General features: G+C 38.2%; 1 protein-coding gene across 1 annotated transcript in view; it reads right to left on the bottom strand.

Moving 5' to 3' along the window:
- LOC128745614 (uncharacterized) overlaps positions 1-16,673 on the bottom strand; it is a 289,476-nt gene that overhangs the window by 93,166 nt on the left and 179,637 nt on the right. The window contains exon 5 of the mRNA XM_053842691.1: positions 14,668-15,367. Within this exon, the coding sequence (XP_053698666.1) occupies positions 14,668-15,367 (700 nt within the window). The remainder of the gene's footprint in view (positions 1-14,667; positions 15,368-16,673) is intronic.

Raw genomic sequence — 16,673 nt, 5'->3', positions numbered from 1 at the left:
GGTTACACCAGAATTTCCTGATGATTGCTATAAAACTGCCTTCCGACCAAGTGGCCCACTCTTTAGAAGGTTCTTATAACCTTTTGAAGAATCAGGTTATAAGCTCAAGTAGTCGTATCACGCTCTGCTAAAAGCAGCCATAAAACCGACTAAGCTTCCGCTGCTTGACAGCCACCGTCATAATTTAATAAAGCTTTTCGCTCTGGTGAAAAGCTAAATCAATTCGCCAGCTTTATCAACTTGAACATGCATCAGTGAATAGAAAAGGTAAAGTTTTACTGTCAGACCATCCTAACCAATTTGGTTTCTAGTGACCATAACAAAATACAGAAAAACTAAAATTTTTTAAGCAATCTCCGATGGTTTGGAGCGCATACGCATTAAATTTTATCGTGCATATTGATATGATAGGTGAATAAAATCAACGCGGTATTGAAATTTTGCAATTTTCGAAAACTGGTTGTTTTAACAAAATAAATATGTTCAGTTAGTCAATCTCAAATTGCAGCAAAATCAGTTTAGTTACAGGAGTTTCATGACAAGAAACCCGAATTAATCCACCTAGCGGCGTGACCTAGCCTTTCTACTGCCACAATAATCACTATTCAATTTCTCAGGAACATCTATAATTAGCTTGACTATATTTTTAAATATGCGTTCCGTATTCCTCAAAATCCTTATTTGCCAGTAAAATTCACAACGTATTGCGTAGAATAATTATATTTTCTTTCCTTGGGTGCGTAAATACTTGTAAGTGTCATTTATGCTACTTGATGAACACCTTATTTAGTTTCATAATATTTACGTGATTTATCGAGAAATAATGTAAACACAAAAGATAATTTTTACAGACTTGAATGAATATATATATATATATATATATATATATATATATATATATATATATATATATATATAGAAAATTAAAAATTAACCCTCTCACGGGTCTACAGACGGCCTTAACTTTCGGGCTTCAGAGCCATATACGAAACTTGTTTTGAATTGACAATATGAATCATGTGTTCATAGCAGATCATTTGATATTTTGATATTAATACCATGCGTTCAAAAGTAAGCATCTTTGAAAAACAAGAGTTCAGAAAAAATATTATTATACTTCGCTTTTGAAGAAAAAGGATATCGACAACAAAATGATTAATCTCAAAATTTTACTATTAGTTTGCTTGGCTTCAATTTTGCAATATATCTGAAAAATTTATTAGATATATTAGAATATATTAGAAAAAATAACTAAATAGAGCATTAGATATGAAAAAGAGAAATTGAACTTTTTCTTAGCTGGCGCTCCTTCAGATAATTATTTTTGCATGAAAATCAAAACTTAAGCTTCTTTTGAATGTACCTTCATGAAAAGATAGTCATTAGCTTGATCGCATCGTTTTTACAATGTTAGAGGGTTAGGAAAACAAAATGAGGTCGAAAAATAGTGCCAAAGCTGCGCCATAAACATGCTTGAGAATGGGAAATATGATCGATATGATTCCCAGTGCTTGTCTTTTTTTGATTTATTTATTAAAACATGATACATGACATAAGACATCTGTCCTTTAAAATGTCACTAACGAAAACAAATCGTACAAAGTTACTACCGTGCAACGTTTACTTCCTATTTTTCAAATAACATTTCTAAGCTCTAGTATCTATGGATTGAAAAGAGCATATATTGATGCGCAAAATTTGTATAAATTTATTTGGAAAAATCAACTCACTAGTATTTTGATCCTATAAAACACTATACTTATATACTTAAATTAACTGCTTTTCTCCGCTTTTTGCTTTGCGTGCAATTGTGAGTAACAGCAAGTGAAGAAAATGACAATTGAAATCTAAAATCAAAGAAAAGAAAAAACTTTGCAATTGAATCCCGCTATTTAATATTTATTTGCGACAGATACGTAGGTCGCCTACGACGTGCAGGCTTCATCAGTGTCTTTTTTCAAAGGGTATACGTATCTGTCGCGAATAAATATTAAATAGTGCAATTTAGTCGGTAAAAGTTTTTTTCTTTTCTTTTATTTCAGAGTTCGTATTCCACTAAGAAGCTTCAAAAACTTCTGACTTTTGACATGTTTCTCACTTTTCTTGAATTTCATTGCAAATTGTCATCACATACACATACATACATACATACATACATACATACATACATACATACATACATACATACATACATACATACATACATACATACATACATACATACATACATATATACATACATACATACACACATACATCACGCACATTGGATACAATCAACATTTGATTGATATGGTTTGATTTCACACGTTTTAACGGTTTAATATACGGTGCTTAAGTGTTAAAGTTTGAATAACTTTTGAATGAACCGTCCGATTTTAAATAACTCGGTTTCGTTTGATAGATCTCAGCAGTAATTTTCAAATAATAATAAAATGTGTGATGTTTTTCATTGAATTAATTCTTAAATGTTACAAAAATATGTTTTAAATACTATTTTTTCACATCTCTTTATGTAACTTTCAAACTACAAGTCCAATCATCATGAAATTTGGAAGTTAAGGGTTTGTAAGGCTCCTCTTTCATATGCAATCAATTTTGTTCAAATCGGTTAAGGGATCTAAGAGATAATGAAGTCCCATATTTTTCGTATTTTTATACATAACTTTTGAACTAAAAGTCCGATCAGTATGAAATTCAATAGCGACCAATGGGACACCTAGACCTTTCATTTGACACTAAGAACATCAAAATCGGTCCAGCCATCTCCGAGAAAAGTGAGTGAGATTAAAAGCGTTACATACACACACACACACACACACACACACACACACACACACACACACACACACACACACACACACACACACACACACATACATACACACACAGAAAATGCTCAGTTTTCGAAACTGAGTCGAATGGTATATAACATTCGGCCCGTAGGACCTTCTTTCCATTTCCGGTTTTTCAAGTGATTTCTATACCTTTATACTATATATTTATATAGTAGAAAGGCAAAACCGTTTGATCATAACTTTCTTTCTGCAAAACACTTTGCTATGATGAATTTTTGTTTGCGAGCTAAAACAACATACTGCAATATGGCAATATGGCCTCCCATAAGAAAATGATTTTGGTGTTGAACTTTAGTATCTTTCATAATAGTAGCAAAAAAAACTGCTTCGTCACCCAAGTAACAATTTTAAGTTTTATTACGTTCTACTAGTGGTTTTCATGGTCAATTCCATAAAACTGCTAATAAAACTATGAACTCCACCAGAACTTTCTGATCACCGCTATAAAACTGCCTTCCAGTCAAGTGGACCACTCTTCAGAAGGTTTTCATAACCTCTATAAGAATCAGGTCATAAGCTGAAGCAGTCTTATAACGAGTTTATTACTGAAAGCAGCAATAAAATCGATTATGCTTTTCGCTGCTTGACAGCTACCGCCATAATTTAGTGAAGCTTTTCGCTACAAAGCTATAAAGCATACAGCTTGCTCTGGTGAAAAGCTAAATAAGTTCGCAAACTTTGTTAACTTGAAAATACATCTGTGAGCAGAAAAGTCAAAGTTTTACTGTCAGATTTCCTGGTCCTGATCGATTTGTTTTGCAGCGACCATAATAAAATATCCCATAGAATAATTAATAAATTTTAGCTGTTAACATTGGTTTACAGCACTTGCGCTTAAAATTTTATCGTGCATATTGACATGACATGATAAAATCAACGCGCCCTCGAAATCATGCAACTTTCGAAAATTGGTCGTTTTAACAAAATAAATATATTCAGTAAGTCAATCTTAATTTCTATCAAAATCAATTTAGCTGCTTCCTGTGACAGGAAAATCGTTTGATAATAACTTTCTTGCTGCAAAACACTTGTTTTTGATAGATTTTTCTTTGCGAGCTTTTCTTTGTATTGATGCGCTTTTCTTTTCTTTGTATTGATGCGCCACACGTATGGTAAGTTTATAAGAGACGTGGTGCAGCCAATTAGTTTTATCGTGGTAATATACGCAAGACGCAAACACAATAAATTTGCTTTATTAACAGTTTTATTATGGTTTTCTAGCTAGCTACAAGTGTATTTTGACTCGTATCCTCTTGGTATTGCGTAATTCCATAATAAAACGAGTAGTTATGAATAATACCCTAATAACACCTTTATAAAATTCAAACAAAACCAAGTGGATACTTACGATGTGATGGCAGTCCTAATGTGTGCCATCGAATGCCTACCTTTTGATTTACACAGCAACAACATGCACATCATCGTAGTGTAAGTGTGCTATGTTTGGATGCTGTTAGTTGCTCGTTTGAATAATAATAAACGCTAGAGACTAGTAACAACTGCACAATACCGTATAGAATTAACTCTGTTATTGCGTGTAGTGTTGTAAATTTGGAAAATAAACATAACAGTACACAGTAAAACCGAACTGTCAGAATAACAAGTTGCACATAATAAAAATCATTAATTAATTGAGGCTTCAAGAGTGACGGTTGATTGAGCAAACAAAAACGATAAATAAATAATTGAAAAGTTTTTTACATTGTTTCTTCATTAACGATTTCCAAATTGCACCAACAAAAAAGCATTCCTCCTCAAAGCAGTAGGTATTGTTGAAATGTGAAGCAGTCATTAATTTAATTTATATTCTGAACTGATGGTTCCGATCCTCACTGCGCTCACTAGCAAGGTTTCAGCACTTGTCGAAGCAAGCACTTTTGTTGGAGCGAAGTGTTGCAGCCTTTTTATTCGGATATACAGTGCATTAGCATACATTCCAATTTGATAGCCATTACCGACTGTGTAGTGCACTCCACCCGCCCGGTTTAGAATGCAAACGCTTTCCCAAAGCAAAAAGGACCAATAACGTTGAAAATAGCGATAATGTTACAGTTGAGTGCTCGCTAATCAGATTGTTGATGAAGCTTTTAGGACAGACCAATCGAAATTTCATTTTTTATGTATAACTGGAAAGAGGCTTCAGAACGCAATCGCGTGTTTGAGTCTAATTCGAAATTTTCTACGAATCGGTACCCAGCGAAGTAAAAAAACAATCATCATTTCAAACTGGCGCAGATCAATCGAATACCATTCAGTGCGTACCTATTAACGCGATGTAACGAACAGTAAAGTTCATGTGGGTTCGAAATACGGCGAAGAGGGCTTTTCTTTTCGACTTCCGCTAAACGGTAATTGGTAAATCGAAAAATTTCGGTTTCCTCCTTGTATATGGTCTGTGAAATGGGTGTTTCGTTTTCGTGCATTTGCTTGCTATCAGCCATTTTCTATCTTGAGCAATTGTTCTCGGTGTGAATCAGTCGTAATCAGTCTTGGTTCATTTAGTCAGAATGATGACCCAATTTTTCGGTTGCCAGAAGGGTGAAGTAGGATACTGGATGTGGCCTCCTCAGGGTTAGTGTTAATGAACAATTGCTTCTGCTTGCGATGAATTAGGTAAAGGGATCCAGCATTAACTAGGAAATACTAGCAATTCTACAGTTTAAAAACTGATTTTCAATGTATTGAAATGGTTATTATTAATATATAGGTAGCTCTGAAGAACAATTTCATGTCCAAGTGGTGAATGACCCTTTGGGTTAAAACCACTCAAAAAAAAAAAAAAAACAATTTCATTTATTCCGACCTTTCCGATTTCATTCTTTCTTTCTTTGTAATGTGTAAGAGCCTTGTTTGTAACCAAAACCAGACCCCTGATAGGACGCCATATTTTTGCGGTTAGAATTGCAGCTCGCTCCCTACACGCTTTGTACAAAGCTCAAGCTAATACATGTGTCATAGAAGCTACGGCTGGTAAGAGCACCTCATGAACACTCTGTTATCCGGGGCAAGATTTGTTATGAGCCCGAAAAATGGATCCAAAATTGGCGGCAAAAATTCGTGATACAAATATGAACGGATGTCAGTAACCTTATTAAAATCACAGCGCCTCAGTCAATATTAAACAACAGCGTGTGCATCATTCGTTGTTTATAAGCAAGTGCGCTCTGTGTATTTTTTGTATATAAAGTTTATCTGTGAGATCTGTATGTATACAGTATGACATATATATTCGAACAAAAATCATTTTATACTTGCAGCGGCATATTCAATGAATACAATCAAACTAAGACCATGTGTGTGTGTCATCATGTCTTAAGTCTTACTTGAGGTAGTTTCATTTTCGTATTGTGTTCTCGTTCGGTGGCTACGTACCAGAGTTTGAGTTACGGTCGTTGATAATAAATAAATTTCGAAATGGTGCTACATGTGGCTATATTTTTTCTGATCTCAAACATCACGGCATAAAAAGAGGATTTGTATACTATACACTAAAAAGATTCGTTGAGATGGAATCTGTTGAAAAGCGTAAAAATCGGAAGAAAACGAAGTGTTAGAACTGCAGAGGTTGTTGCTTGCACCAGCGTGAGAGAAGTTTCCGAAAGAGTAAACCACCACAGGAATATTTGGTTGGTTAAAATTTCTTTTAATAATATTGAATTAGCAGTGTGAACTTTATACATAACATAGCTCTTACGTTTAGTGCCTCCTGCTACGTTGCCACGTTTAGTTTTAGAATATTCCTAGTTTTAGGTTAGGCCGTATCTCAATTTAGGCCAATTACCACACTAATCTATTTGGAACTATCAAATAAGTTCTTGATCAGATGAATCAAATTAAATTGTATTACAAACTACAAATTTTAGACGAATGTGTCCTTGACACAGCGAAATCTTTTTCCTCGTTTTACCAAGTTCGGTAGAAACGTCAACCCGGCCCTCCTATCAACGGGCCCAGTTATTGTCACCAAGAGGTGCGCGTACCCAGTCAGCATTTTCATATGTATAATTGGATTGTAAATAAGAGTTACGTACTGATATGTATCCAACAAAATCGTATTCGCCTCGTAAAAGCCGCTTATCCGTACCATTTTAGATATAGGGCGATATACGCACTGAGGAATAATTTTGAGTGATACATTTATATAGGTATTTCAATACGATAAGATCCGATTAAGCGCGATCAGTTACAGACAACTCAACTTGTGCACGCTTTATTAGGCTTTATTTACGAATCCGAATTTGTTAAGAGATATATACGACAATTTTCGTACATTGATATACGAGTTGGTGTTGGCTGGGTAGTCTGTGACGTAACAGAGGTCAAGCGAGTCAAGCGAATTCGGAAAATGGCAGTTCAGCTGAATATCAAAGGGAAAGCTCTTCGTCGAATTTTGAAAATGGATCTGAATATGAATGAATGAATATGAATATGAAAGCATTCAAAAAATGTAAAATCCATGGATTAACGGAAGCAACAAAACAAAAAAGGCAGGAAAGTTGCAAGTTGCTGCTCCGTTGGCACGGTGATTCCGAAGTGATCTTTTCGGATGAGAAGTTGTTTACAAGAAAAAATCTGATATAGCCTAACCTTAAGGAGTTTATTCAGGAAATGGGGAATTATTTTCAGTTGAAAACTATTTTGGTTCAAATTGAGTGTTCTTCGTCAGACAAAAAAATCAAATTGAAATAATAGAGATAAAATTTTGGCCTTGCAGCCGGCATTGAGGTACGTTGTATGTTCGAATCTTAGCTGGGAGAAGCTGTTAATGTCCATAGAACTGAGTCTCGGCGAGGGTGCTGCAGAACAACTTATCCTGTATGATTCTCAACATCGCTTTTAAAGTGATCCCAGGATCAGATATCGAAACAAGAGGTTTGATTCTCAGTAAAGGTAGCAAAGTTCTTGACTAAGCAGGTGACTCTGCAAGGTGGCTGAGCAGGTGACTTGGAGCCAGAAACTTTGCCACGACGAAGGTCATCTGTGCTAGACTGAAAACGGAGCCTGGATTGGACTTAAAACCAACGCGTCAAAGACCAAATACATGAATGATAGAGGCTCAAACGGTCGCTGTAAAGTCAGGCGGCTCGATCTGACTTAACAGCGACCGTTTGAGCCTCTAAGTGAAAAAATTCTTATTTCGAGAAAAACGTGTTCAAATTTTGCTGCTCTGTAGCTGTAGCTGCGCTGTAGGTTTATAGCTATCAATTGTTCGAAATCATCACATAACTGGTTGTTTGCAACATTTAGGAATTCTGATTAGAGTAAAATGTAGCTTAGAAACTTCGTGCTCGTTTGCTGTCATTCTTCTCATTCAAATCATTTTTTTAAATTTTGTGACTTAGTCCGGTCTGATTTAACACCTATCAAATGAGACGAACGTAGCTTTTTCGCAGACGGTAATCGTTGACGGCGACGAATCAGACGTGGACGTGGTAGATGAGCTCGTGTATGTGAGAGCGCGGGAAGCCGCAGACAACAACACAAATAAGGAGATCTAGCGGCATATTCAAGCAGGACAACGGACCTACTTTGGCCTTCGCCAAACACTGCGATTAAGAGGCATAAGCCACTTCACGAACCTGACAATGTTCAAACCCCCTAATAGACCGAGAGACGATGCTCATGGAGGACTTTGCGGTCGACAATTGACGGAGTACAAGCTGAAAGCGAAGAGTAGCGGAGGTGCATGAATCAAAAGCAACATACACTGCTTGGGAAGATTAACAACGTACATTTGGCGGAAGTCGGCAACAGTGAACCGGTCACGTCGAAAAGAAAACGGATCTAGGAACGGTAAGGAAACGATACAACAACCCCACCGCCATAGAGTGACTCAACGTGCGAGATAGCTCGTCCAGGTCTAAACCGACTTTTTTTATCTTTTATGCAAAAAAACTGCGACTTCAGAGATGCCTTGGAAATGGGCGACGAGTAATCCAAGGTCGAAAAGAATGGAGCTTAAAACAGTACGAAACACCCCGGCTCTAAGTTGACGACGCCGACGGGGATCGTACAATCAGCCCCGTACATTTTCCTATGCTCTAAACAACAGCTGGCTGTGAAATTTCAAACTTGAAAGTGTGTTAGCAATTTTCTCCTGGGGGGGAGGGGTTTGAACCCCCAAAACCCCCCCGTCGCTACGCCTATGCCGCAGAATAACAGATGTAATACTGAAGCCTCATTCCATCGCCAATAAAAACGATAATTTCAAATGTTCACTTGAGCCAAGACTCAAACAACAGTCGCAGCGCGAGAACGCCGTTCACTTGCTCTGGCGCTGTTGTCAGATAATATACAAGTAAATTTATAGCACTGCTAAATTTATAGCTAGCTGCTCTGCGCAGCGCTATGACTGCACCAGGTGATGCTAATGTTTTTTCTAAGTTTTAGGGGTGTCATTGAAACGATGCTTTGTTGAAAAATTTGTTCGAAGTGTTACTTCTATTAGTCTGTGGATATACTATATATGAAAGCTCATAGCAGTGAAATGAAGCGTGCGCTCTGCTGATAGAGTTAACTAATTTCTAGTTGTGTTAGTGGTTTTTCCCTCTACAAAAGCACAGTGGGAAAACCATCAACAGCAACAAACAAATTGCGTGTGCGCAAGGGGTTTCCAGTAAGGCGTATAAATGCGAAGTAATCAGAGAATATTTTGCTAATCATTCACGTCTTAAATACGTAACCAATGGCAATCAATACAATGGCCGATGATATTCTTAAGAAATCATTGATAATAATTAATTTTTAGTAATCAGTATGCTTACCTGATGGGAATCAGAGGCAATTAGTAAAGTAACCAAAGGCAGTTTTTTCAGAGATGCATTGGAATTATACCGAAATGTTATACAACCGTTGGAAACCTCTTACGTGTACGTATACGCGGCAAAGTTTGCATACGGTAATTGGCTGCAATCTCTACAGTGTTGTTGTAAAGTGTTGCATGGGCGAAGTTTACCTCACTTCTTTGACGTTTATAGGTGGTTTGTTGACATGTAGAGTTTAATTCCTCTATCACAGACAAACAGACGAAACACTGAGACTAATTCCAACGCACATGAAAAGATTACTCATCTGAGGTGTCTGAGTGTTGCTTCGAGTGTTGAGTATAGACCTGTACAAATGTGAAAATCCCGCAGGATAAAACCCTATAAATATAAGCGGCACTGCAATATGCGTGTGAACAGAGGGTGTGCAAGCGGAATGTGAGGATGAGGTTTTTTTAAGTATTTTTTTCTATGTGTCGTGTCAGTTAGTCAGTGGTAGAGATGTTGTTTTTAAATGTTGAATAAAACCTAATGTGAGCATAAAAACTGAGAAACCATGCTAAAATACATGCCAAAAAGAATTGGACATATTAGTTTTTTAACGTAATGTTCTAAGATAAACAACTAAAGTAACTAACAGTAATGAATAGAACGCGGAACAATGATCCTATTGAAAACCAGGCCTACGATATTCTCAAATACGTCACTATATCCAGACAAGATGCGACCCTCTCTACCACCTATCTAATATGGAAAATGAAAACCGAGCGGCCAAATCAGCCGACAACTCAACACAAGAAGTTAATCCGTCAATCATTGCCTCTATTTGTCGAGCAGAAAATGATGTTTATTCATCGAAATTGCTTTCCATATAGTCAAGTGTTCTTCTTTTTCTCCACTCTTTTTGTGGCTCAAGTTCTACTCGAGAGCTCAAGACTGAAAGTGGAAAAAGATTCACGCACACTCACATATCGAGACATGAATACACATCACCCAGTTGTCTTCTTGCGGCTTAGCACTGCAGCTGATGCCGACTGCGGAAAGTTGTTTTTTCTTCTTCTCCACCGCACAACTGCAGAAACTAGCTGCAATAAATGGACAAAAATGTTAAGTTTTGCGGTAAATACAAAAGTTTGCCTACCCAGTGAAAAGAAAACGGTACCACTATACTACTTTCGCTGGACAGATACATTTCCCACGGGAAGGATTTTCCGTGCGATACTCAGTGCCACACGTTGCGACTTCGTTTGGTCACAATGGCGAAAACTACACTTGAGGAAGCAGCACAAACACGCCCGAGGAACACCAAAATGAAAGCATTCGATCCGGGCTCTTAATGTACTTGCATTACACACATGTGTATGCTACTCATGGTGTGGTAAATTACTGTCTTGGTGTTCCGCTGAGGAAGCATTGTGATTGATAAATGAAACAGAATACGAGTCAATTTGAGGGGGTGAAGAGCAAGTGATGGCTACAAGGATTCGAAGAGGGATTTCCCTGTGATGTGCTTTAACTTGGTTGTTCTTTAGTTTGTTTTCCTTGATGACGAATAATGCTCCCTTAGGCGGTTTGAACTTTACTAGTAGATTGTATACCTACATTATTTTAGTCGATGGTTGTTCTAGGCAATTTTATTGCTACCTAATAATTGCAGTTTCTTTTGTCAGAACCTTAAATGCAATAAGAGCATAATTCGATGTAATGTGCAATTTTAAAATATAGCGCATTGCTTTACGTGGAGTCTGAAAATATCTGACAATATATGTCGTTACATTAATTAAACATTGTTCACTTCAGTAGAAGCTCAAATCAGCAATTAAAACTAAATCATTACCAATTTTAATTAGTGCAACATGATAATTCTGATTCGTAGCTTTGTAATTTTATTTCAATGCTAGCAGCTTTGAATCAAAAAGGCTGGTTTGCGTAACGCAACAATCGGAACATTTGCACCTCGAAAGTTTTTTTTTAAATATTCCTAGTTGTACCTATGTTGGAACAGAGCAAAAGCAGACAACAGCATTGTGCCGATATCGCTGCTTCTGCCCACCTATCTACCAATAAAGTTGATCAGAATTTTGCAGCCCACAATGCAGACCAAGCGCCGGGGGCTGTTTTTTCGCAACCTAAATAATTCTGTGGAACAAAAAAAAATCACATGCAACAGCTGAATTGTTAAACCTGTACTTTTGTTTTCGGGAAGGGACGAAAAAATCAGCAAGCCTCTGTTGCACGAACAGATCCCGGTAGCCGAATAATTGATTTTCTGCTCAGAAACAAACAGTTTCAATCAGAGAGAAAAAAAAATTAATAGTGGCGTAGCGTCAGAAAAAAATGTGCTACGGTTGAGCTTTTCTGAACGGTCTACGGCGCGGCTTGGGAATGGAGAGGGGTACACGTTTTGCGACATATTGTTCCTCAGCTGTCAGAATAAAATTGAATGTTCACATAACTCGGATACAATTTAATTTCCAAAAATAGGAATCCTTTAGCTGAGCGATGATGCAAGTTTTCGCTGCCGGATAGGTATTTTTTCCTAATTGTTTGTGCTAACAATTCTATTCGGATTTTGGCTACACCAGATTTCCATTTTTACCTCCGCTTCATTCATCAAATTTAAATTATCTGTTGGTTGAACTTTTCAGCATTCTTTTTTCCTAATCCAATCAAATTCCTATCTGGCAGAAAGCTTTTTCGCATGAGGAAATCAATTTCAGTTATTAATGATTTTGCACGGGTAGAAGTTTTATCGTCTGTCACACCATTCGGTTCCAGTGGAGTGTGGGCCGTCCTATTAACCGCCCTGTGTAACCTCCCTTGTCACTTTCCAACTTCTTATCATAACGAATAATCTTACCCCAAAACATTATGGTCCTATCTCGCCCATCGGTCGCGTCATCACCGCCTAAACCCGCAGACATAAGACAGCAAATCGGACGCGCACAGTTAGGGTGCGACATTCGGGGGAAAATGTTTCCTGCGGAGAAATTTAATCTACCAAAAGGAATCGAGAATGGAACGTTTTTCGTTGGTTAGTAGCCAAAAATGACCACCCCAACTCCGAAGGATCCTTCCAACCAACTTGGTAGTAACTCGATTCGCTGATAATCCGATTTTTCTGAAGGTGTGTTTATGTGCTAGCTGGTCCGGGGTAAACCGTTCCATAAATTGGCCCGGGAACCCGAACGAACCTTTAAGCGGGCGGATAATTGATTTTCCTACCGTTCAACTGTAAATGATTAACAGTACATTTTTCTGCATTTCCCCCATTGGTAGAATAATTTTATCAGTAAAGAAAGGAACCTTGGTTTTATTGGTCGTATAAACACACATCCGGGTGACGGAGGCGAATTAGTTAGTGGATTACTTAACATGTATCCTATAAAGAAATCTTGCAAACTGATTTGAAATGGAGATTACAACTCATTGTCCTGAACTGTGTTTTTAAGAGTGTAGTAATCAATAGGGTCTCTTTGATTTTTAAGATTTGAGATTTCAATGAAATTACATTGCTGTTCGAAAAGCGATTAGTCGGCAATGCATCTAAAACTCTAAGGTGAAGGCATTATGAGAGGTAAATTGGTTTTGCAATTCCTGAAACCAATAAAACAAAACGGACAATTGTATATTCTGGAAGCCTAATATCCGATTTACGTGAAGTTGATCGAAATTGATATGAATAGCAAACAATGTTGCTACGCATACACAAACAGAACAGCAATGCGAGACTCCACAGCAGACCTCCAATTAGCTAGTGAATAATTCAACAAATGCTTTCACTGCGTAGGTTGGGGTATGGAATTGTGGTCCAAAAATAAACATTGTGAACGCTCGGGCTAACTTGTTCGCATTAGTTTTCTCACCCGACACGACATAAAGCATTCTGTAACCTTCCATGCTCAGTCCTTCACAAGACCACAGGAAGCTATCATAATTCATATCGATGGCATCGCAGCCGCTGCCATCCGAACGACGAAGCAAATGGCTTAATCCCTGCACTTAATTATGAAGGACAAGCGATAATAATTCATCGACAGTTATGGCCCTATGTGTGTACTACCCTAGTGTGGGAGGTTAGGTATCCGGGAATGCAGTTTTATGCAAAACATGTTCCTCTTCATCGTAAATGTGAAATACGTATGTTAGCTATACCAGTCTGAACAGGCACTAGTCTATATAATGGCTAGCATCGAACGCGACATAGCGCACAATTTTCGGTCAAATAACGTGGCTGACGAGTCCTGTCATATCGAACGCTGGCTGCATCGCTAACAGGTTCATAGTGAAATTCCTGACTATATCATCGAAGCATTAATCAATGATCTGCAAAAACATGACACACTGGCGCCGGGTTTGAGCTATGTGAGGTCAGTTTTTAGTGTGAAGGGTCAGGAAGGATCGAACCGCAGGATACACGTGTTCCAGCACGAAACACGCACTGACTGTCAGCCACAGTCCCGTGCGCGGAAGCACTACAAACCAATACGCAATGACATAATTTACGACCAGCGGGTACATTAGCTAATGGCCGTACACCAGAGACACGGTCACGTACGATAGGGAGTCACGCAGGAGTCAGAAAAGTTACTGCCGCAGGCGGTTTCGGTCCGCGTGTGGAAGTCTACAATGGAGGGTTTCATTTTTTGCACAGAGCAAAATTGGTTGCACTACACTTACATGGAATCGATTTTTTTCTCTTTCCATGCCACCCAAACTGCTAGAATGTTGGTGCAACCACTCTTTTGTTCATCGGCGGTAAATTGAATTTCTAATCCGCACCGAGCGTTCCTCTAAAATGGACCCTTTCACGATCTATACAGCCCCCCGAGAAATAGAAATTTCCACGCCTTTGGCTGAGCCGATGAGTGTGAGGCACTTTGTTATTGACATACTGAGCTTAGGCCAGGAACGAAACGGAGGCTATTGCTCGTTTATCAAACTTATGTCCATAGGAAAACAATCCTACTTAATTGAAAAAAAAGTAGATTGAGATACATTTTCTTGAAATTCAAGACTTTGACAAAATGATAATAATTACTTACCGGTTTTTCGGTAGATCATGTTGGCCCTCTGCACGTGCCGCGTGATCGCTTCGATGCTGGCTTCATCTGAGCCCATCTTCTGGAAGAACGTGTGATCTGCCTGCAGATATAACATGCACGTGCTTTTCCGATCGTAGAGTGAGTTGGCGAACGTTTGCTTTTGCTCGTTTAGTTCGTTGCGCACGTTCAGATTAACCCCGTTGTGTCCGCCACTGATCGTTACATCGGGGTCGTAGTTGTTCACGATGATGTTCTTTTTCGTAGACCCGTTTTTGGTGATGATTTCGACGTGGGTCTTGTGGTTTGGATTTGAACCGTTTCCGGCGGTCGGTGCGTTCTGATCGTACACGTTTCCGATGATGTTCCGGTTTCGCGTGATGATCCGTTGATTCACGTCACTGTTCGGATTGTAGGTGTTGATAAGGAAGTGGTTTTTCCGATTGTTGATCGGAGTTGGTGGATGAAAGCGGTTATCCTGGACGTTCGTGTTGCTCGACGTGGTGGAGTGAATGTTCCGGTTGATAGTGTGGCCGCTGCCCGAATTAGATCCGGAGCTAGCTCCGCCATTGGCTAAACTTGTTCGCGTTACGATTCGGTCCTTAAAGTTAAGGTTGAGGTTGTGATTACGCGTGATGCTGAAATCGTCGTTGTAGGGAACTTCGAGGTCCAGCGGAAGGGATGGGTTGCCGCGAGCTTCCTCCTGAGAAGTAAAAGAGAAAATAAATCGTTAGCAGAAAGCTTTCGGAAGATTTGTGACACGTCGGTCTACTAGGAATTCCAGAAATTATTTATCATTTATTTGTGTTATATTCAGAATACTTATGCACTGCAAAAACAGTGCTATTTTCGAGACGACATGGACAAAATTCGTACGAGTTTTACTTTTATAGACATTAAACCACCGACCCGTTTTCGCAGAGTAGGTACGTAGAGTGCATAATATTGCTGGCGAACTGTTCAGTGTTGAAGAGCACTAGGAATTAACGACCCGTCGCCGTTCTCAACTATTGGGATTGTGCTATCCGACCACATTGAAAAGTTTTACATGTCCATCGAGATGAAGCCGAATAACCTATCACAGCGTCGAATTTTTGGTGAGCGTCGAATTTGGCGCCGTATAAGAACATATATGTACCAAAATGTAGGCAATCTACGTGCTAAAATTCTAACAATTATTTGTAATTCTATCTTGCATTTTATACAGCGGTTTTTATAACACGCAACTTAATATTCCTGAATATATGATTAAGATATAACTAAATATTGCAAGCATCTATACTGCTTTATAATTTACAGTCATGAGTTGTATATGAGGACACGCACGACTGCAAAACTATTTATTGTTCACTTTGTTTTGACATACTCTAATCATTATATAATTACAATGTAAAATAGACATGCATACGATTTAATGTGAACTTTCTATTACGATCTTGTGTTATCTGAGTAGATTACCATGAATAATATTCGAGTTTTTACTGAAAATTTGTATTCAACAACAAAAACGAAACTTATTTTTGGTGGAATGAATATAACAACAAACTAATAAAAGCAACCAAAAATACCTGCAATCAGTATCAATGCATTTAGAAAATTCGTATTTATTTATTCGTATTTTTTCTTAAAAGTATGAAGAAAATACTAGATTTGTGTAAGAAAAGATCTTGAATTCAAAAATAAATAACTGAAATATGCGCAATTGTTTTTGTTCCAATACTATCTGATGCAAGCTTTACTCGTCGCCAATTCGTTGAGCTTTTCGAGATTCGCAAGTCTGTTTCAACCTGAATGAGCCATCTAGCACGTTGGACCTATCTATTCCTGGTGCAGGTGGGGTTCTTAAATAAAAAAAATTTCACTGCACAATCGTCCTGCGGTTCTTTGCGACATGGCTGGCCACCGTTTTCTCCCAACTTTCCCAAGTAGTGCTAGCAGCACGTGATTCATACAGCTACGACCTACGCCAATCTCCACTTTTCGTTAGCACTCCGCCAAAAAAGTCCGCA

Source organism: Sabethes cyaneus, chromosome 1 (assembly GCF_943734655.1).
Source record: "Sabethes cyaneus chromosome 1, idSabCyanKW18_F2, whole genome shotgun sequence".
Classification (NCBI taxonomy): Eukaryota; Metazoa; Arthropoda; class Insecta; order Diptera; family Culicidae; genus Sabethes; species Sabethes cyaneus.
This window is presented reverse-complemented; position numbering and strand designations above follow the sequence as displayed.